At 46.9% G+C, this 22,488-nt stretch overlaps 1 protein-coding gene across 2 annotated transcripts in view; it reads right to left on the bottom strand.

Annotated features, from left to right (window-relative positions):
- LOC137562553 (uncharacterized) overlaps positions 1 to 22,488 on the bottom strand; it is a 247,734-nt gene that overhangs the window by 36,338 nt on the left and 188,908 nt on the right. For both annotated transcript variants that reach the window (XM_068274006.1, XM_068274007.1), the window contains exon 4: positions 656 to 1,030. In XM_068274006.1, coding sequence (XP_068130107.1) covers positions 656 to 1,030 — 375 coding nt within the window. The remainder of the gene's footprint in view (positions 1 to 655; positions 1,031 to 22,488) is intronic.

Genomic DNA, 22,488 nt, shown 5'->3' with positions numbered 1-22,488 from the left:
AACGTCTTTTAGACGTCCGCAGCACAGGAATATAGGGAAACAAAAACGCCTATAGACAGCCACGGCACTTGGATGTGAAAACACAAAACACATATGTTATTGCAGCAGTCTGAGGTTGGATTTATACCTGGCTAGAGTGTTGCAGTACGATGCTCCACCACCTCGCTTTGCAACACAAAACATGCGATTCATATGAGCAGAGTGTGCCGACAGGGTCATTTGCATAGCGCCACCCCCCCTCCCCACGCTGCTTGCATGCCCCCTGACGCCATTCATTCACTGCCCCTCATCCACTTACGTACTTCCTGCTGGACAGGAAGTACATCACTGGGATTCCCGGCTTCCCCGTCATCAACAGATTTTAAAATTCTGTGTCAGTCATTGACTTCCATTCATACCGTTGCCGCTGCATCACCACTGAAGTTGTATGGTAATGAGCCTGGTGACTTTGTGTCAGAAGCTCTCTGTGCTATGTGGTTAGTGTATTGAGCCCCATACACTGTCTTTGCTGTTGCATTACCCTGCGTGCAGAAAGGGTAACGCAATGCAAAAATAGTGCCCATGTGTAAAAGGGGCCTCAGGGTCAATTACTACTGTATATACAACGTGTATAAAGAATATAAGAAATTAAGAATATTGTATTAGTTGCCCTTACCTTGTACTGTCAGTCTGGTGATTCCTCCATACTGAATTGCATCTTTATATTCGTTAGAACCAACACAAAATGTTAGCACCACAATGCAGTGAAAAGAAGAGGAGTTATCTGCCATGTGCACCCCTCTTATAATAAGGTTAGCAGTCCCTGTTATAGATGCTCTCTCTGTGTAATTGGGATGAACCATTTCCTGGTGGGGGTGGTAGGCATATGGCCCAGTCACACTGCCCATTCTCCAGTACACACTGACCCGCATGATGTCACGCTCCGTATATGGGTTGTCCACGGTATAGGAGCAATTCAGGGTCACAGAACCTCCTTCCTGAACTGTTATCTCATCAGGCGGCTTGTGGGATTGTAAGCTGGATGAGTGGCCTGGAAAATAAAGCATTTCATGCAGTTACTGCACATATTTACAACAGCAACAACAGATAACATTTGTAAAGCGCTTTTCTCCCGTAGGACTCGCACAAGCATGGCTCGGACCAATAATTGATTGATTAGTACACTGTGGTACATATTTATGCTATATTGGTATATTGTGGTACATGTTTATGCTAAATATTTAATGAGTGATTCATTTACAACTGTGTTAATCTCTTTAAAGGAAAAAAAAAATCCATCTATTGCAAATGGTTATTTCACTAATTAAATTGCCCCTCCCTCTCCCTTTAACGTGTCAGTCTATCAGCCCTTCAACAAAGGGATGATAATTACTTCAGAAGAAATGGAAACAGTTTCAAAACAAGTTTCAAGACAGAGGCGCTTTGCTTAGATTAGTTATTTACCTCTCAGCGTCCAGCAACGATGGCTCTCTGTTAGCCTCACATACCCTCTATCACTATTCATACAGCGTCACTCTTCATGTGACACACCAGTACGTGCTGGCGGGTCACATGAGCAGTGACACCTGTAACCACGGAGAAAGGATTCTGAATGAGCGGCTGGTAGAGAGCTTCTGCTGCTTGACGTCAAGAGGGTGACATCATGCGCAGCTGGGGGCAGCATTTGGGCGATGTCCTGTTGGCTCCCCTGACTATGTGATGTGATCGCTCAGGTCAAACATTGGCAATGACTAACACTAAAAAGATGGCCATTAGCAGTCCAATGTCAAGCGATAAATTCTGATCGGATTAGTTGTAAATAATCTCCGTTGATGGGCACAATCGATTAAAAATGATTATAAAAACAGCCGTCTTTTGGATTTTCTTGTTGACTGTAATAGCTAGAAAGTAAGGATAGGATAGTTGATGGTGTAGTGAAAGATGTATTACGATATTTCACTTCCGATCAGAATTATCTGATCGCTTGCACGATTTCTCCTTTAGAAATTGGATTGTTAGTGGCTACCTTAACCTCTTAACCATTTCAGTCTTCAGTCGTTTTCACTTTATGCATCCGAGCAATGTTCGCCTCCCATTCATTAGCCTATAACTTTACCACTACTTATCACAATGAACTGATCTATGTCTCGTTTTTTCTGCCACCAATTAGGCTTTCTTTGGGGGTTCATTTTGCTAAGAGCCACTTTACTGTAAATGCATTTTAACAGGAAGAATAAGGAAAAAACTGAAAAAAATGCATTATTTCTCAGCTTTCGGCCATTATAGTTCTAAAATCATACATGCCTTCACAATTAAAACTCACGTATTGTATTTGCCCATTTCTCCTGGTTATTATACCGTTTAAATTATGTCCCTATCACAACGTATGGCGACAATATTTTACTTCGAAATAAAAGTGCAGTTTTTCCGTTTTGCATCCATCACTATTTACAAGCTTATAATTAAAAAAATATATAAATATTTCATGTTTACATAGATATTTAAAAAGTTTAGACCCTTAGGTAAATATTTATGTGTTTTTTTTTTAATTGTAATGTTTTTTTTTATTATTATTTTTTATTATTATTAAACATTTTATGTGGGTATTTTTGGGAGGGTGGGATGCAAATCAATTTTTTTTGTACATATTGGTCTATTTTTTAATTTTTTTTGCATTTTCATGCAGTTAGCTTTGAGTTTGTTTACAATGATGTCACTCTAAGCATAACACGGACGCTTAGAGTGACGTCGGGGGAAATAGGAACAGAAAAACCTCAGCTTCCGTGTGAAGCTGACGGTTTTTCTCGGGGGGAGAGCAATCAGTGATCGGGCACCATAGTCCGATTCACTGATTGCCTGTCTAGCAAACTGCGGTCGCGAGTGCGCGTGCACGCGCGCGATCGGCCGCGGGGGCGCGCAGCAGCGCACATGGCCTCCTGGGTGTAGCTAGTACGTCCGGGAGGCCAAAGTAGTTAAGGACCATAGGCTTACACCCCCTAGTGACCAGGCTATTTTTTACAATCCAGTGCAACTTTGATAGCTTGCTGCAGAGCCATACAAAGCAACACACAAACCGATCCCCCCCCCCCATTTACTGCCCACCAACAGAGATTTCTGTTGGTGGGCTGTGATCGCTGCTGCAGACTTTTTTTTATTATTATTAATTTTTTCGTTTTTTTTAATAAAATTGTTTATTTTTTATTTAATTTTCCCTCCCTCCCCCCTCCCCCTGTACTAGATAGCGACCCTCTGATTGAGATACAGAGATGTATAGTGGAGGTTCTACAGACGGCTTTGAGGAGACATATCATTGACCGTGAATTGTTTAACTTTTTACAACGGCGGAGCCCATCCACGCCACAATTTTATATTTTACCAAAAATACATAAGACTCTTGTGTCCCCTCCTGGGCGACCTATTGTGGCTGGGGTGGGCTCCGTCTTTGTTCCACTGGCACAATATCTTGATCGTTTGTTACAGCCGGTGGTGCAGTCACTTGATTCTTATTTGCGAGACACTGGTATGTTTCTTGAAAAGCTAGCGAATTTGCCTGATCTGGATGGTGAGGTGGCACTCGTCACATTGGATGTGGAGAGCCTCTACACCTCCATCCCACATGATGGGGGTGTAGAGGCTGTGGATTGGTACATCATGACACACACAGATTGTTCATCGGATCAACGTGCTTTTTTGATCCAACTTCTTAGTATCGTATTGAAATACAATTACTTTGAGTTTGGGGGACGATACTATGGACAACGCCGTGGCACTGCCATGGGTTCGAACGTGGCCCCCTCCTACGCAAACCTGTATATGGGGTTATATGAGGAGTCGTTTGTTTATCTTAATTCTTTGTTTCGCCGCCATGCGATTTGCTGGTGGCGATACATAGACGACATTTTCTGCGTTTGGAGGGGGCCGCGTTCGACATTGGATCAATTTATACAACAGGTCCACTTACAGTGTCCCCCCATCAGGCTCACTGTGAATTGGAGTTTAACTTCTATTTCTTTTCTTGATGTACTTGTGTGTAGGTGTGATGGTACCATTTCTACGGATTTGTATACTAAGCCCACAGATAAGAACTCCACCCTGCATTACCGGAGTTTCCATCCAATGGGAATTAGGGACAGCATCCCAAGTAGCCAATTTAAGAGGATTGATTCCATTGTTAGTGAGCCTGGGTTGTGTCAAACACGTAAGATAGAACTTGCTCACAAATTTCGTTTGCGAGGTTATCCGGAGACGACATTAAATACGGAACCTGCCGTACGACGCAATAGACCTAGGCGGAATTTTGTTCGGGTTCCTTTTGTGTCTACATATAATGTCTGCAGTGACATGATATCTAGAAGTTTACGCAGACATTGGCATCTTCTCCGTGATGGCCTTCCACGAGTACCGGAATTTCGTTTTCCTCCCCTCATGTCATTCAGACGTGCACCTACGGTCAGAGATAAATTGCGTGGTCGAGCTGTTTCCATGGCCCAGACTCCATCATCAAAGTGTGGCATGTTCCCATGCATGTCGTGCCACATGTGTGGCAACGTCATGCGTGGGAATACATTTCAACATCCTTCCTCGGGTACCACATACCACATACGGGGCAGATTCACTTGTGATTCTGCCTATGTGGTTTACCTTATCAAGTGTCCACGTAGCTATGTTTATGTGGGCATGACCACTAAAAGTCTGAAGGTACGCATTTCTGGACACAAGACAGCAATTCGTAACAAAACTGCAGGTCAAGCTGTGGCTGAGCATTTTACCCTTTGCCATCATAGTGTGGCTCAGCTAAGAGTGCTTGATGCGCCGTCCTTAGCCGTTAACACTTGAGTCACATTGACGGTGCAGCGCTCCCTGATTGGTGAGTTCTCCATTTTAAATATTTAGATGTTACATGCCTATTGGTGCATATTCTGGGAGACTGTTTCCCATCAGGTCCGCTCTCTCCTCCAGACTGGATTGGCTCATGTCCTAAGGGGGCGGGGTTATTATATATATATTCATGTGTTTTTCACTGTGTTTTTGTGCAACTTGACAAAGGCCTTATAGGCCGAAACAGCGGGCTGTCGTTGCCCTTTTATTGCTAGATGCTGCAATAAACATCCACTGAGCTATTTATACCTTGTGTGGTGCCAGTCTTTTGAGGATCTTCATTGCTTGACCCCTTGGTACAGGGGTGAAGACCAGGCACACCTTTCTTTTGGAATAATTTTTGTGGTGCTCCTGATTTGTTGCTTTTGCTGGATATTGTACCAACACCAGTGTAGCACCATGACTGATGCAGATGGACAAGTGGTGGACACTTTTTCTTATTCGGGTGTACAGGCTGCCTCTATCCTGGCGTCGGTGGGGTCTGGGACACCCTACCTCTCCAAACCTGATGTTAAACCTTTGCAGTTTGAATTGGAGTCCCTCAAGAAGAATCTCATTGGCTTGGATCTACATGCAAGGACATTAGCTGACTATTGTCGTGCTCATAGAATACCAAGGGGTATTAGGTCACATGTGGCCCCCCAATTGTTCTCAAAAGATACTGAATTCTGTGGCACTTGGGAGAAAATTTGGAACAAGGCATCTTATGATGCCATGTTACTGACAATAGTCCGGATCCAGCAGGAGATGCCGATACTTGAGGATAAGATTGCCCAGATAATGAGCCAAATTAAAGAACATCTATCTGAGGAGGATTGGACAAGCTACAAGGATGGTATAGAGAAAAAGATGGAGCTGTATACTAAGACCCTGGAGGATACGAAGAGATCCAAATTCAATCGTGACAAGGCAGATTATGTGACTGGGTATGTTTATCCATGGCAGAAGGTGGTAACTGCGTCACAGAAGACACCCTCACGACGCCCCAGGAGGATACCTCCAAAGAGGAGACCCATGGGAGAAGGCTCTGGGGCTGGTTCTTCTGCGTCAGAGGATGTTAATACCTCACGGGAGGCCTCACCAGCACGCCCCCAAGACGTAGGCAACGCAGAGTGGGCCGGCGGTATAGGCGCCGGCGTGAAAGGCAAACCACCTATCAAAGTCATGAACCTTCGGCCCAGACGGGGCCACTAGTGGAGGACACACTTGTGGTAAATATTTCCGATTATGAATTGACTGCCATTGAAACACAGGTTCTCAATTATGGACTTTCTTTTAGTCCCACCAATTTACCAGATTTTTTCAAGTTAGAACAGGACCTCCACCGTTTTTTTAGGACACTTAAATTGAAACATTATTTTAGTGTTCCCCTCCCATTTAGATTTGGGGAGGTTGACGAAGATCCTATGAACACATTACGTCTTAGAGACTCTGGCCTACGGAACACCAGTAGTTTTAAACCCCCAAGCCATGCTCTCATTGATTCTTATGTAGAGAGAGTATTAGATGATTTAAAGCAGATTGAACAGGATTTTAGGGGTGGTTCTTTCAGGGTAGCACACAATCTTTCTAGTTTGGAAGGTGCAGCTTTGAAATCTCTTCAGGCAAACCAGAGTATTAAAGTTTGCCCGGCTGACAAGGGTGGTGCCATAGTAGTCATGAATCGCAGCCAATACGACTATGAGATCAATCGACAGTTGGCTGATGGAGACGTCTATTGTGTACTAGATAGCGACCCTCTGATTGAGATACAGAGATGTATAGTGGAGGTTCTACAGACGGCTTTGAGGAGACATATCATTGACCGTGAATTGTTTAACTTTTTACAACGGCGGAGCCCATCCACGCCACAATTTTATATTTTACCAAAAATACATAAGACTCTTGTGTCCCCTCCTGGGCGACCTATTGTGGCTGGGGTGGGCTCCGTCTTTGTTCCACTGGCACAATATCTTGATCGTTTGTTACAGCCGGTGGTGCAGTCACTTGATTCTTATTTGCGAGACACTGGTATGTTTCTTGAAAAGCTAGCGAATTTGCCTGATCTGGATGGTGAGGTGGCACTCGTCACATTGGATGTGGAGAGCCTCTACACCTCCATCCCACATGATGGGGGTGTAGAGGCTGTGGATTGGTACATCATGACACACACAGATTGTTCATCGGATCAACGTGCTTTTTTGATCCAACTTCTTAGTATCGTATTGAAATACAATTACTTTGAGTTTGGGGGACGATACTATGGACAACGCCGTGGCACTGCCATGGGTTCGAACGTGGCCCCCTCCTACGCAAACCTGTATATGGGGTTATATGAGGAGTCGTTTGTTTATCTTAATTCTTTGTTTCGCCGCCATGCGATTTGCTGGTGGCGATACATAGACGACATTTTCTGCGTTTGGAGGGGGCCGCGTTCGACATTGGATCAATTTATACAACAGGTCCACTTACAGTGTCCCCCCATCAGGCTCACTGTGAATTGGAGTTTAACTTCTATTTCTTTTCTTGATGTACTTGTGTGTAGGCGTGATGGTACCATTTCTACGGATTTGTATACTAAGCCCACAGATAAGAACTCCACCCTGCATTACCGGAGTTTCCATCCAATGGGAATTAGGGACAGCATCCCAAGTAGCCAATTTAAGAGGATTGATTCCATTGTTAGTGAGCCTGGGTTGTGTCAAACACGTAAGATAGAACTTGCTCACAAATTTCGTTTGCGAGGTTATCCGGAGACGACATTAAATACGGAACCTGCCGTACGACGCAATAGACCTAGGCGGAATTTTGTTCGGGTTCCTTTTGTGTCTACATATAATGTCTGCAGTGACATGATATCTAGAAGTTTACGCAGACATTGGCATCTTCTCCGTGATGGCCTTCCACGAGTACCGGAATTTCGTTTTCCTCCCCTCATGTCATTCAGACGTGCACCTACGGTCAGAGATAAATTGCGTGGTCGAGCTGTTTCCATGGCCCAGACTCCATCATCAAAGTGTGGCATGTTCCCATGCATGTCGTGCCACATGTGTGGCAACGTCATGCGTGGGAATACATTTCAACATCCTTCCTCGGGTACCACATACCACATACGGGGCAGATTCACTTGTGATTCTGCCTATGTGGTTTACCTTATCAAGTGTCCATGTAGCTATGTGTATGTGGGCATGACCACTAAAAGTCTGAAGGTACGCATTTCTGGACACAAGACAGCAATTCGTAACAAAACTGCATATCAAGCTGTGGCTGAGCATTTTACCCTTTGCCATCATAGTGTGGCTCAGCTAAGAGTGATGGCCATAGATGGAGTGCCATCCTCATGGAGGGGTAGTGATCGCACTAAAGAGCTATTAAGGAGGGAGGCTGGGTGGATCAGGCGCCTTGACGCCATGGGTAGAGTTGGCCTTAATAGGGAATATGACCTGAATTTTTGTATTTGATATAGTTGACTGCGTCCCTACTTTATTGAGTAATTTTGTCATGTCCATCATCTTCTGATCTGTATGTATATATATGGTTTATATCTTGTGTTTGTTTCTTAATGCATCTATTTGCTATTGTTTTTATTTTCACAGGTCCAGCCTGTGATGAGGAGCGAGCGCTGCTAACCTTTTTTGTGACAGCCGGCGGTATTGTGAGTATGCGGCTTTGTTTATGTTTGTATGTTGCTTGGCAACACCTGCCGCTCCTCCCACCGCTGACTGTCTAGTGTTGTGTACGTTACGTGCAGAGCGGCTGGACGACGCGCGTGATTGGATGCTTGAGTCATGTGCCTCATGCACATGACCTCTGGCGTCATCACTACTGCTTCCCGATGACAGGGTTTGCGGTGTGGGCTTGATGCGCCGTCCTTAGCCGTTAACACTGGAGTCACATTGACGGTGCAGCGCTCCCTGATTGGTGAGTTCTCCATTTTAAATATTTAGATGTTACATGCCTATTGGTGCATATTCTGGGAGACTGTTTCCCATCAGGTCCGCTCTCTCCTCCAGACTGGATTGGCTCATGTCCTAAGGGGGCGGGGTTATTATATATATATTCATGTGTTTTTCACTGTGTTTTTGTGCAACTTGACAAAGGCCTTATAGGCCGAAACAGCGGGCTGTCGTTGCCCTTTTATTGCTAGATGCTGCAATAAACATCCACTGAGCTATTTATACCTTGTGTGGTGCCAGTCTTTTGAGGATCTTCATTGCTTGACCCCTTGGTACAGGGGTGAAGACCAGGCACACCTTTCTTTTGGAATAATTTTTGTGGTGCTCCTGATTTGTTGCTTTTGCTGGATATTGTACCAACACCAGTGTAGCACCATGACTGATGCAGATGGACAAGTGGTGGACACTTTTTCTTATTCGGGTGTACAGGCTGCCTCTATCCTGGCGTCGGTGGGGTCTGGGACACCCTACCTCTCCAAACCTGATGTTAAACCTTTGCAGTTTGAATTGGAGTCCCTCAAGAAGAATCTCATTGGCTTGGATCTACATGCAAGGACATTAGCTGACTATTGTCGTGCTCATAGAATACCAAGGGGTATTAGGTCACATGTGGCCCCCCAATTGTTCTCAAAAGATACTGAATTCTGTGGCACTTGGGAGAAAATTTGGAACAAGGCATCTTATGATGCCATGTTACTGACAATAGTCCGGATCCAGCAGGAGATGCCGATACTTGAGGATAAGATTGCCCAGATAATGAGCCAAATTAAAGAACATCTATCTGAGGAGGATTGGACAAGCTACAAGGATGGTATAGAGAAAAAGATGGAGCTGTATACTAAGACCCTGGAGGATACGAAGAGATCCAAATTCAATCGTGACAAGGCAGATTATGTGACTGGGTATGTTTATCCATGGCAGAAGGTGGTAACTGCGTCACAGAAGACACCCTCACGACGCCCCAGGAGGATACCTCCAAAGAGGAGACCCATGGGAGAAGGCTCTGGGGCTGGTTCTTCTGCGTCAGAGGATGTTAATACCTCACGGGAGGCCTCACCAGCACGCCCCCAAGACGTAGGCAACGCAGAGGGGGCCGGCGGTATAGGCGCCGGCGTGAAAGGCAAACCACCTATCAAAGTCATGAACCTTCGGCCCAGACGGGGCCACTAGTGGAGGACACACTTGTGGTAAATATTTCCGATTATGAATTGACTGCCATTGAAACACAGGTTCTCAATTATGGACTTTCTTTTAGTCCCACCAATTTACCAGATTTTTTCAAGTTAGAACAGGACCTCCACCGTTTTTTTAGGACACTTAAATTGAAACATTATTTTAGTGTTCCCCTCCCATTTAGATTTGGGGAGGTTGACGAAGATCCTATGAACACATTACGTCTTAGAGACTCTGGCCTACGGAACACCAGTAGTTTTAAACCCCCAAGCCATGCTCTCATTGATTCTTATGTAGAGAGAGTATTAGATGATTTAAAGCAGATTGAACAGGATTTTAGGGGTGGTTCTTTCAGGGTAGCACACAATCTTTCTAGTTTGGAAGGTGCAGCTTTGAAATCTCTTCAGGCAAACCAGAGTATTAAAGTTTGCCCGGCTGACAAGGGTGGTGCCGTAGTAGTCATGAATCGCAGCCAATACGACTATGAGATCAATCGACAGTTGGCTGATGGAGACGTCTATTGTGTACTAGATAGCGACCCTCTGATTGAGATACAGAGATGTATAGTGGAGGTTCTACAGACGGCTTTGAGGAGACATATCATTGACCGTGAATTGTTTAACTTTTTACAACGGCGGAGCCCATCCACGCCACAATTTTATATTTTACCAAAAATACATAAGACTCTTGTGTCCCCTCCTGGGCGACCTATTGTGGCTGTGGTGGGCTCCGTCTTTGTTCCACTGGCACAATATCTTGATCGTTTGTTACAGCCGGTGGTGCAGTCACTTGATTCTTATTTGCGAGACACTGGTATGTTTCTTGAAAAGCTAGCGAATTTGCCTGATCTGGATGGTGAGGTGGCACTCGTCACATTGGATGTGGAGAGCCTCTACACCTCCATCCCACATGATGGGGGTGTAGAGGCTGTGGATTGGTACATCATGACACACACAGATTGTTCATCGGATCAACGTGCTTTTTTGATCCAACTTCTTAGTATCGTATTGAAATACAATTACTTTGAGTTTGGGGGACGATACTATGGACAACGCCGTGGCACTGCCATGGGTTCGAACGTGGCCCCCTCCTACGCAAACCTGTATATGGGGTTATATGAGGAGTCGTTTGTTTATCTTAATTCTTTGTTTCGCCGCCATGCGATTTGCTGGTGGCGATACATAGACGACATTTTCTGCGTTTGGAGGGGGCCGCGTTCGACATTGGATCAATTTATACAACAGGTCCACTTACAGTGTCCCCCCATCAGGCTCACTGTGAATTGGAGTTTAACTTCTATTTCTTTTCTTGATGTACTTGTGTGTAGGTGTGATGGTACAATTTCTACGGATTTGTATACTAAGCCCACAGATAAGAACTCCACCCTGCATTACCGGAGTTTCCATCCAATGGGAATTAGGGACAGCATCCCAAGTAGCCAATTTAAGAGGATTGATTCCATTGTTAGTGAGCCTGGGTTGTGTCAAACACGTAAGATAGAACTTGCTCACAAATTTCGTTTGCGAGGTTATCCGGAGACGACATTAAATACGGAACCTGCCGTACGACGCAATAGACCTAGGCGGAATTTTGTTCGGGTTCCTTTTGTGTCTACATATAATGTCTGCAGTGACATGATATCTAGAAGTTTACGCAGACATTGGCATCTTCTCCGTGATGGCCTTCCACGAGTACCGGAATTTCGTTTTCCTCCCCTCATGTCATTCAGACGTGCACCTACGGTCAGAGATAAATTGCGTGGTCGAGCTGTTTCCATGGCCCAGACTCCATCATCAAAGTGTGGCATGTTCCCATGCATGTCGTGCCACATGTGTGGCAACGTCATGCGTGGGAATACATTTCAACATCCTTCCTCGGGTACCACATACCACATACGGGGCAGATTCACTTGTGATTCTGCCTATGTGGTTTACCTTATCAAGTGTCCATGTAGCTATGTTTATGTGGGCATGACCACTAAAAGTCTGAAGGTACGCATTTCTGGACACAAGACAGCAATTCGTAACAAAACTGCAGGTCAAGCTGTGGCTGAGCATTTTACCCTTTGCCATCATAGTGTGGCTCAGCTAAGAGTGATGGCCATAGATGGAGTGCCATCCTCATGGAGGGGTAGTGATCGCACTAAAGAGCTATTAAGGAGGGAGGCTGGGTGGATCAGGCGCCTTGACGCCATGGGTAGAGTTGGCCTTAATAGGGAATATGACCTGAATTTTTGTATTTGATATAGTTGACTGCGTCCCTACTTTATTGAGTAATTTTGTCATGTCCATCATCTTCTGATCTGTATGTATATATATGGTTTATATCTTGTGTTTGTTTCTTAATGCATCTATTTGCTATTGTTTTTATTTTCACAGGTCCAGCCTGTGATGAGGAGCGAGCGCTGCTAACCTTTTTTGTGACAGCCGGCGGTATTGTGAGTATGCGGCTTTGTTTATGTTTGTATGTTGCTTGGCAACACCTGCCGCTCCTCCCACCGCTGACTGTCTAGTGTTGTGTACGTTACGTGCAGAGCGGCTGGACGACGCGCGTGATTGGATGCTTGAGTCATGTGCCTCATGCACATGACCTCTGGCGTCATCACTACTGCTTCCCGATGACAGGGTTTGCGGTGTGGGCTTGATGCGCCGTCCTTAGCCGTTAACACTGGAGTCACATTGACGGTGCAGCGCTCCCTGATTGGTGAGTTCTCCATTTTAAATATTTAGATGTTACATGCCTATTGGTGCATATTCTGGGAGACTGTTTCCCATCAGGTCCGCTCTCTCCTCCAGACTGGATTGGCTCATGTCCTAAGGGGGCGGGGTTATTATATATATATTCATGTGTTTTTCACTGTGTTTTTGTGCAACTTGACAAAGGCCTTATAGGCCGAAACAGCGGGCTGTCGTTGCCCTTTTATTGCTAGATGCTGCAATAAACATCCACTGAGCTATTTATACCTTGTGTGGTGCCAGTCTTTTGAGGATCTTCATTGCTTGACCCCTTGGTACAGGGGTGAAGACCAGGCACACCTTTCTTTTGGAATAATTTTTGTGGTGCTCCTGATTTGTTGCTTTTGCTATTTACAAGCTTATAATTAAAAAAATATATAAATATTTCATGTTTACATAGATATTTAAAAAGTTTAGACCCTTAGGTAAATATTTATGTGTTTTTTTTTAATTGTAATGTTTTTTTTTATTATTATTTTTTATTATTATTAAACATTTTATGTGGGTATTTTTGGGAGGGTGGGATGCAAATCAATTTTTTTTGTACATATTGGTCTATTTTTTAATTTTTTTTTGCATTTTCATGCAGTTAGCTTTGAGTTTGTTTACAATGATGTCACTCTAAGCATAACACGGACGCTTAGAGTGACGTCGGGGGAAATAGGAACAGAAAAACCTCAGCTTCCGTGTGAAGCTGACGGTTTTTCTCGGGGGGAGAGCAATCAGTGATCGGGCACCATAGCCCGATTCACTGATTGCCTGTCTAGCAAACTGCGGTCGCGAGTGCGCGTGCACGCGCGCGATCGGCCGCGGGGGCGCGCAGCAGCGCACATGGCCTCCTGGGTGTAGCTAGTACGTCCAGGAGGCCAAAGTAGTTAAGGACCATAGGCTTACACCCCCTAGTGACCAGGCTATTTTTTACAATCCAGTGCAACTTTGATAGCTTGCTGCAGAGCCATACAAAGCAACACACAAACCGACCCCCCCCCCCCATTTACTGCCCACCAACAGAGATTTCTGTTGGTGGGCTGTGATCGCTGCTGCAGACTTTTTTTATTATTATTAATTTTTTCGTTTTTTTTAATAAAATTGTTTATTTTTTATTTAATTTTCCCTCCCTCCCCCCTCCCCCTAATGGCCAATCACAGCGATCCTCTCTCATAGCCATCAGCTTATGAGAGGGGATTGCGTTTGGAGCCTCTCCAGAGGACAGCTGAGTGACACGGCTGTCCCCAGTACAGCGCTGCATTAGATCGCAGCGCTGTACAATGTAAATAGATGGCAGTTGCGATCCCCTTCAAAACACTCCCACAGGACTTGACACCAATTGGCGTCAGGTGGTCCCGTGGGAGCCACCTTGCGACTGCCAATTGGTGTTAGGCGGTCGTAAGGTGGTTAATGTTTTCATTCAGTGTATAGAAAACACCTTCTTTACTTCTTATGCAAGTCCTGTATTGTACATATGGTGTAACATCTATGTGATGTTCATCAACAAATAAAACTTTCATGTCCATCCTCTGCATTACCACATTACAGGTTGCATTGTAAAAGATGACATACTCGTCTCTTTTCTGGGCTGTTTGAACTGAAAATGAGTTCATTGTCAAGAGTACAAAGCACAGGGAGAGTAAAAAAAAAAAAACGCCAGAGGGACAATATATTCACACTAGCTGACCTAAGCCCGTTTAAAAACGGGCTCTAGGTCTGTCACTGTGCGTGCGCCCGTGGCGTACCCGCGTGCACCTGTCACGCGCGCCCGCCCGCTGGCCCCATCCACCCCTTGAAGCCGCATGTCACTCCCCCTCAGTGTCACTGCGCACATGCGCAGTTCGTTATGAGCAGGGACACACACACACACAGGGACACACACGGATGCAGAGACACTTGGATATTATTATATAGGATGTGTATTTTAACCACTTTACCCCCGCCCGTACAAATTTCTCTGTCCCTTTTTACATCCTTTAACCCCCAGGGATGGAGAAATCCGTACTTTCCGCTCTCCAGGCTGCCCGCGCTCCCGCTCGTAAACACGCCGCCCGCCGCTAGTAAACATGCCGCCGCCCGCTCGCCCGGAGATCAATGAACGGGAAAATCCATTCCCGACCGTTCATTGATCTAAGCCCCGCAATGATCCGCTGCTCTTCGATGGGCAGCGCGATCATTGTGAAAAAAAAAAAAAAAACACTCACAGCCTCCTAGTAGTGTTGGGCAAACACCTAGATGTTCGGGTTCGCGAACGTTCGCCGAACATCGCCGCGATGTTCGGGTGTTCGCGCCGAACTCCGAACATAATGGAAGTCAATGGGGACCCGAACTTTCGTGCTTTGTAAAGCCACCTTACATGCTACATACCCCAAATTTGCAGGGTATGTGCACCTTGGAAGTGGGTACAAGAGGAAAAAAAATATTTGAAAAAGAGCTTATAGTTTTTAAGAAAATTGATTGTAAAGTTTCAAAGGAAAAACTGTCTTTTAAATGTGGAAAATGTCATGTTTCTTTGCACAGGTAACATGCTTTTTGTCGCCATGCAGTCATAAATGTAATACAGAGAAGAGGTTCCAGGAAAAGGGACCGGTAACGCTAACCCAGCACCAGCAGCAGCACACGTGATGGAACAGGAGGAGGAGGCGCAGGAGGAGAAGGCCACGCTTTTTGAGACACAACAACCCAGGCCTTGCATGAGGACAAGAAGCGTGCGGATAGCATGCTTTTTACCGCCATGCAGTCATAAATGTAATAAAGATGAGAGGTTCCATAAACAGGGACCGGCAACGCTAACCCAGCAGCAGCAGCAGCACACGTGATGGAACAGGAGGAGGCGCAGGAGGAGAAGGCCACGCTTTGAGACACAACAACCCAGGCCTTGCATGAGGACAAGAAGCGTGCGGATAGCATGCTTTGTACCGCCATGCAGTCATAAATGTAATAAAGATAAGAGGTTCAATAAACAGGGACCGGGCGGCAACGCTAACCCAGCAGCAGCAGACGTGATGGAACAGGAGGAGGCGCAGGAGGAGAAGGCCACGCTTTCAGGCGCAACTCAGGCCTTGCATGAGGACAAAAAAATGCGTGCGCAAAGCAATGCAATGAGTAGTTTTCAGGACACAATGGGCTATTCGGAGGAGCTATTCCCACCCCCACAATCTTCTACCTGTGAAAGGTCAATGGAACAGCCACAAATGTTGTGCCCGGATTCACAACCTTTTTCTGTGGAAAGTGCACCTCGCACTGAATTGCAAGGCGAGGCCGAGGATGAACATGACGTCAACAACTCAACATGACGCAAAATGGGGGCGGAACAGAAAGCTGCTTTCAATGTTTTGAAGGCCTTAATTGCCTCCGGTGGCCAGTTAGATGCATCATTCATCACACCCAAATCCCAGAGCAATATGTTCAGGAATTTGAATCGCAGGAGGTGTACCGAGATCATCTGAACAAGTGACCAAGTGACAAAGTGAAAAGTGACAAAGTGACCAGTGACAAAGTGACAAAGTGACAAAGTGACTGACAAAGTGACAAAATGACAAAGTGACAAGTGACAAGTGACAAGTGACAAAGTGACAAGTGACAAAGTGACAAGTGAGAGGTTGTTCTGGGGAGCTCTACTCCACTGCACACAGTCACATATGAGGAGAGGTCTCGTCGGGACTGCTGATCCTCCTCAGCTTGCTCAAAGCCTTGAGGGTTCCTGAAGATCCTCTGCTTGGAGTTCGCCGGGGTTCAGCTTGGTGTCGGGGTCGGCGGCGTCCTCCTCACTCCAACGTGGCAGATCTTCTGTTGAAGGAAAAAAAAAACATTTTTTAAAGTCCAGTACCGCTTCTGAAGGACTCACCAAGAGATGTAGGAGCGCTTCAATCTAGCGCACCATCGCTCGCTGGGTGATGTCCCTCCCTACGCGCTGGAATTCTACGCTGCACATGCTAGCACGCTTTTGCGCAGTGCCGGGGCGCATTCCAGCAGCTAGCTACCAAGCTTCTGTGGATCTGATTGGGCCACCATGTTGGATCTCTGCCAAGTCCTCCAAAATTTTGAGCAATCCACGTTGCTTGTGACTGAGCAGTGACAACTCTACAGTCAGCATTACAATACCACTGCTGTGTTTACTGAAGAAATCAATGTTGAAGATGGAAACCGCTGGCATGATGCAAGTGGGGGAATCTGAAGATGAAAACGATCAGCGTGATGATACCAACATCAGGCAACCTGCCTCAGGAAATGCTGGTCCCAGCTATGACAAAGAACAGGACGAGGAACAGCTGGAGTTGGAGCAGGAATTGGATGCCCCCACTGCCGAGGGACAGAGCGGTGCACGTTGGACTTCCACAATTTAGTGGGAATGGACAGCAGAAGAGGAAGAAAGTGATGCTGGTGACGAATATGGTGCATCACAACAATCACAACGCTCACAAGAACATGAAGACAGAGGAGTCTGGCAGGATTCTCTGGCACACATGGCTCAATTCATGCTAGACTGCATTGAACGTGGCCCGTGCATTATTCACTATTCATTATTATTCATTATTCTGGACAACACCAATTACTGGGTTTATACCCAGTTTATACAAACACAATGTTAAAAAACTGATTGAAGAAAGTGTCAGACAGGTCAAAAATGGAACAATTCCAGCAGGCCCTTGAGGATGGAGACTTTAGAGAGGAGATTGACATCCTCCTCCTTCTCTAGCCAGTTGTACGCCGACAGACTGACTTCAGCAAACCCAGGAGGACCAGGAGGGCAGCAAAGAACACAAGCTGCTGCTAGTGCCCAAAAGGGAATGGTATTGGCAGTGTCCTTGGAGTGGGAACATTTCCTGACACCCATGCAGCAGCCCACAGAACAGCAATCGGGCAGTTCCACGTCCTCCAACACCAATCGCCTGGAGAAGATGGTCAAGGACTACATGTCAGATGGCGTAGCTGTGTTGAACAATCCATCTGCAGACAGACGGTGAGTGTGACAGCACAGAAGGACCATGGCAACTCACTCATAGTACCACAGTTTGATAGTGCTGCCCAAAAAATTATATGGATCCGTGGACCCGGGCAGTACTGGGAAGTAGTGTTGGGCGAACATCTAGATGTTCGGGTTCGGGCCGAACAGGCCGAACATGGCCGCGATGTTCGGGTGTTCGACCCGAACTCCGAACATAATGGAAGTCAATGGGGACCCGAACTTTTGTGGTTTGTAAAGCCTCCTTACATGCTACATACCCCAAATTTACAGGGTATGTGCACCTTGGGAGTGGGTACAAGAGGAAAAAAAAATTTAGCAAAAAGAGCTTATAGTTTTTGAGAAAATCGATTTTAAAGTTTCAAAGGGAAAACTGTCTTTTAAATGCGGGAAATGTCTGTTTTCTTTGCACAGGTAACATGCTTTTTGTCGGCATGCAGTCATAAATGTAATACATATAAGAGGTTCCAGGAAAAGGGACCGGTAATGCTAACCCAGCAGCAGCACACGTGATGGAACAGGAGGAGGGTGGCGCAGGAGGAGAAGGCCACGCTTTGAGACACAACAACCCAGGCCTTGCATGAGGACAAGAAGCGTGCGGATAGCATGCTTTGTACCACCATGCAGTCATAAATGTAATAAAGATAAGTGGTTCAATAAACAGGGACCACGCGGCAACGCTAACCCAGCAGCAGCACACGTGATGGAACAGGAGGAGGCGCAGGAGGAGAAGGCCACGCTTTGTGAGACACAACAACCCAGGCCTTGCATGAGGACAAAAAGCGTGCGGATAGCATGCTTTGTACCGCCATGTAGTCATAAATGTAATAAAGATAAGAGGTTCAATAAACAGGGACCACGCGGCAACGCTAACCCAGCAGCAGCAGCAGCAGCAGCACACGTGATGGAACAGGAGGAGGCGCAGGAGGAGAAGGCCACGCTTTGTGAGACACAACAACCCAGGCCTTGCATGAGGACAAAAAGCGTGCGGATAGCATGCTTTGTACCGCCATGTAGTCATAAATGTAATAAAGATAAGAGGTTCAATAAACAGGGACCACGCGGCAACGGTAACCCAGCAGCAGCAGCAGCAGCAGCAGCACACGTGATGGAACAGGAGGAGGCGCAGGAGGAGAAGGCCACGCTTTGTGAGACACAACAACCCAGGCCTTGCATGAGGACAAAAAGCGTGCGGATAGCATGCTTTGTACCGCCATGTAGTCATAAATGTAATAAAGATAAGAGGTTCCATAAACAGGGACCACGCGGCAACGGTAACCCAGCAGCAGCAGCAGCAGCAGCAGCACACGTGATGGAACAGGAGGAGGCGCAGGAGGAGAAGGCCACGCTTTGTGAGACACAACAACCCAGGCCTTGCATGAGGACAAAAAGCGTGCGGATAGCATGCTTTGTACCGCCATGTAGTCATAAATGTAATAAAGATAAGAGGTTCCATAAACAGGGACCGGCAACGGTAACCCAGCAGCAGCAGCAGCAGCAGCAGCAGCAGCACACGTGATGGAACAGGAGGAGGCGCAGGAGGAGAAGGCCACGCTTTGTGAGACACAACAACCCAGGCCTTGCATGAGGACAAAAAGCGTGCGGATATAGCAGCAATGCTTTTTGCCGCCATGCAGTCATAAATGTAATACAGATGAGAGGTTCAATAAACAGGGACCGGAAACGCTAAACCATCCCAGATGTTCATCGGTCATGTTACTTGGTTGGGGTCCAGGAGTGTTGCGTAGTCGTTTCCAATCCAGGATTGATTCATTTTAATTTGAGTCAGACGGTCTGCATTTTCTGTGGAGAGGCGGATACGCCGATCTGTGATGATGCCTCCGGCAGCACTGAAACAGCGTTCCGACATAACGCTGGCTGCCGGGCAAGCCAGCACCTCTATTGCGTACATTGCCAGTTCGTGCCAGGTGTCTAGCTTCATGCCCGGTTTCAGGTCCAGCGGTGCCAGCCACAAATCCGTCTGTTCCTTTATTCCCCTCCAAATTTCCTCCCCTGTGTGCTGCTTATCCCCAAGGCAGATCAGCTTCAGCAACGCTTGCTGACGCATGCCAACAGCTGTGCTGCACTGCTTCCACGATCCTACTGCTGCTGGTGCTGGGTTAGCATTTCCGGATGAGGTACAGCTTTGAGATGCGTTGGAGGAGAAGGAGTCAGAGAGGTAGGTGCTGCTGTTGTTATCCAGCTGTTTGCGGCGTGGGCAACACCCGCGCCGTAGCAGGTGAGGAATCGCTGCCAGGCTCCACAAGGTTCACCCAGTGCGCGGTAAGGGAGATGTATCGACCCTGGCCGAACGCACTCGTCCAGGTGTCAGTGGTGAGGTGAACCTTGCAGGCAACGGCATTCTTCAAGCTTCGGGTTATTTAGCTGACCACGTGCTCATGCAACTCAGGCACTGCAGAGCGCGCAAAGTGGTAGCGGCTGGGAACAACGTAACGTGGGATGGCCACTGACATCATGCCCTTGAAGCTGTTTGTCTCCACCACTCGATATGGCAGCATTTCGCAGGCCAGAAGCTTGGCTATGCTGGCTGGCTGTTACTGCCACGGCCCGGGGGTCATTTGCTGGCAATTTCCTCTTGTGCTCAAACATCTCAGAGACAGACAACTCAACCGTAGCGCTGCACACCGAAGGGCTGTTGGTTGTTGTGTTTGATGAACACTGGGAGACCTCAAGAGCACTAGTCCGGAAAGTGACAGTGTCAGCATCGTCTGATGTTTGTGAATGTTGTGAACCACGCAATGGCTGGGCTACTGCTGCTGCTGAGGCGGGTCTGGTGGTGAGTCTGGTGAACCCAAGGGAGGCAGTGTTGCTGGTGGTACCCTGTCCTGCCGCGTTTGCCCACAGAGTGGGATGTTTGGATAGAATGTGGCGGCTCATGCTGGTGGTGGAGAGGTTGTTAATACTTTTCCCCCTGCTCAGGCGGGTCTTGCACACCTTGCAAATCGCCATGGTAACATCCTCAGTGCAGTCTTCAAAGAAAGCCCAGACTTTAACTGGCTGAGGACTCGGACCTCGTGCGTGATGTGCTGGTGCTGCTTAACCCACTGCTGGACGCTTGAGAGGTCATCCAAGTAATTATCTGGTCCTGTTCTTTTGGATCTGTGAGGGTTGTTGTCCTGGACAACATGGGCAGTATTGAGTGGGTTTTCTTGGGTGCTCCCCTGTGGCCTGTACGTGAACCGTCAGGGGAAACACCTCTTCCCTTGCCCCTCCCTCTTTCACCGGATTTCTTCCTCATTTCACTTATCCTTAAAGTACACGCTGACTGGCAGCAGTACAGTGGCAGTACAGAAATGCTATACAGTGGTGGGTGAGCGGTGTACCACTATTGTCAGCAGTGACACAGAGCACAATGCTATACAGTGGCGGGTGAGCGGTGTACTACTGTTCCCAGCAGACACAGAGTGGAAGTAAACACAATGCTATATAGTGTGGCTGAGCCGTGTACACAGAGTGGCATTAAACACAATGCTATATAGTCTGCTATATAGTCACCCCGAACAGGGTGATGTTCTGCAGAACCCGAACAGTGGCAAACACTGTTCGCCCAACACTACTGGGAGGGAACGCAGATTTTAGTACCTAAACACACGATACAACATGTTTTCCGGGGTCGGACTCTGAGGCACATACAGATGGTCCCGATCATCATCCTCATCATACAACTCTTCTCCTGAGTCTGACCCACCCACCACCTCTGCCACCCCAACATCCCCAGACACAGACCCCTCATCGTCCTCAACATTAACTTGGGATGCTGGCCTGAGCCAGACCTCCTCCTCCACATCAGGCCCCATCATCTCCTCAATGGCAGCCCTCATTAATCGCTCTGGCGACGGACTGATGGACACAACGTTCTCCTCCGGGGAGGGCTGCTGCTGACCACTGGCTGCTGGGGTGGATGTTATAGCTTGCGTGGGGCGTTGGCTGTTGCTGTTGTTGGGAGTGCTGCTCACAGCGGAGGTCTCTGGGGAACTCATGTTGAGCTCATATAGTGGTTGACGGTGAGTGGAGTATTACTGATCCCAGCAATATACACACTGACTGGCAGAGTACGCAATTCTATATAGTGTGGCTGAGCGGTGTACACAGAGTGGCAGTAAACACAATGCTATATAGTCTGGCTGAGCGAGCGGTGTACTACTGTTCCCAGCAGAATCAGAGTGGCAGTAAACAATGGTATATAGTCTGGCTGAGCGGTGTACACAGAGTGTCAGTAAACAATGGTATATAGTCTGGCTGAGCGAGCGGTGTACTACTGTTCCCAGCAGAATCAGAGTGGCAGTAAACAATGGTATATAGTCTGGCTGAGCGGTGTACACAGAGTGTCAGTAAACAATGGTATATAGTCTGGCTGAGCGGTGTACACACAATGCTATATAGTCTGCTATATAGTGTCAGTAAACAATGGTATATAGTCTGGCTGAGCGAGCGGTGTACTACTGTTCCCAGCAGAATCAGAGTGGCAGTAAACAATGGTATATAGTCTGGCTGAGCGGTGTACACAGAGTGTCAGTAAACAATGGTATATAGTCTGGCTGAGCGAGCGGTGTACTACTGTTCCCAGCAGAATCAGAGTGGCAGTAAACAATGGTATATAGTCTGGCTGAGCGGTGTACACAGAGTGTCAGTAAACAATGGTATATAGTCTGGCTGAGCGAGCGGTGTACTACTGTTCCCAGCAGAATCAGAGTGGCAGTAAACAATGGTATATAGTCTGGCTGAGCGGTGTACACAGAGTGTCAGTAAACAATGGTATATAGTCTGGCTGAGCGGTGTACACACAATGCTATATAGTCTGCTATATAGTGTC

The sequence above is a fragment of the Hyperolius riggenbachi genome, chromosome 3 (genome assembly GCF_040937935.1).
Source record: "Hyperolius riggenbachi isolate aHypRig1 chromosome 3, aHypRig1.pri, whole genome shotgun sequence".
Classification (NCBI taxonomy): Eukaryota; Metazoa; Chordata; class Amphibia; order Anura; family Hyperoliidae; genus Hyperolius; species Hyperolius riggenbachi.
Note: the sequence above shows the minus strand (reverse complement) of the source record. Positions and strands in the feature narration are given on the sequence as shown.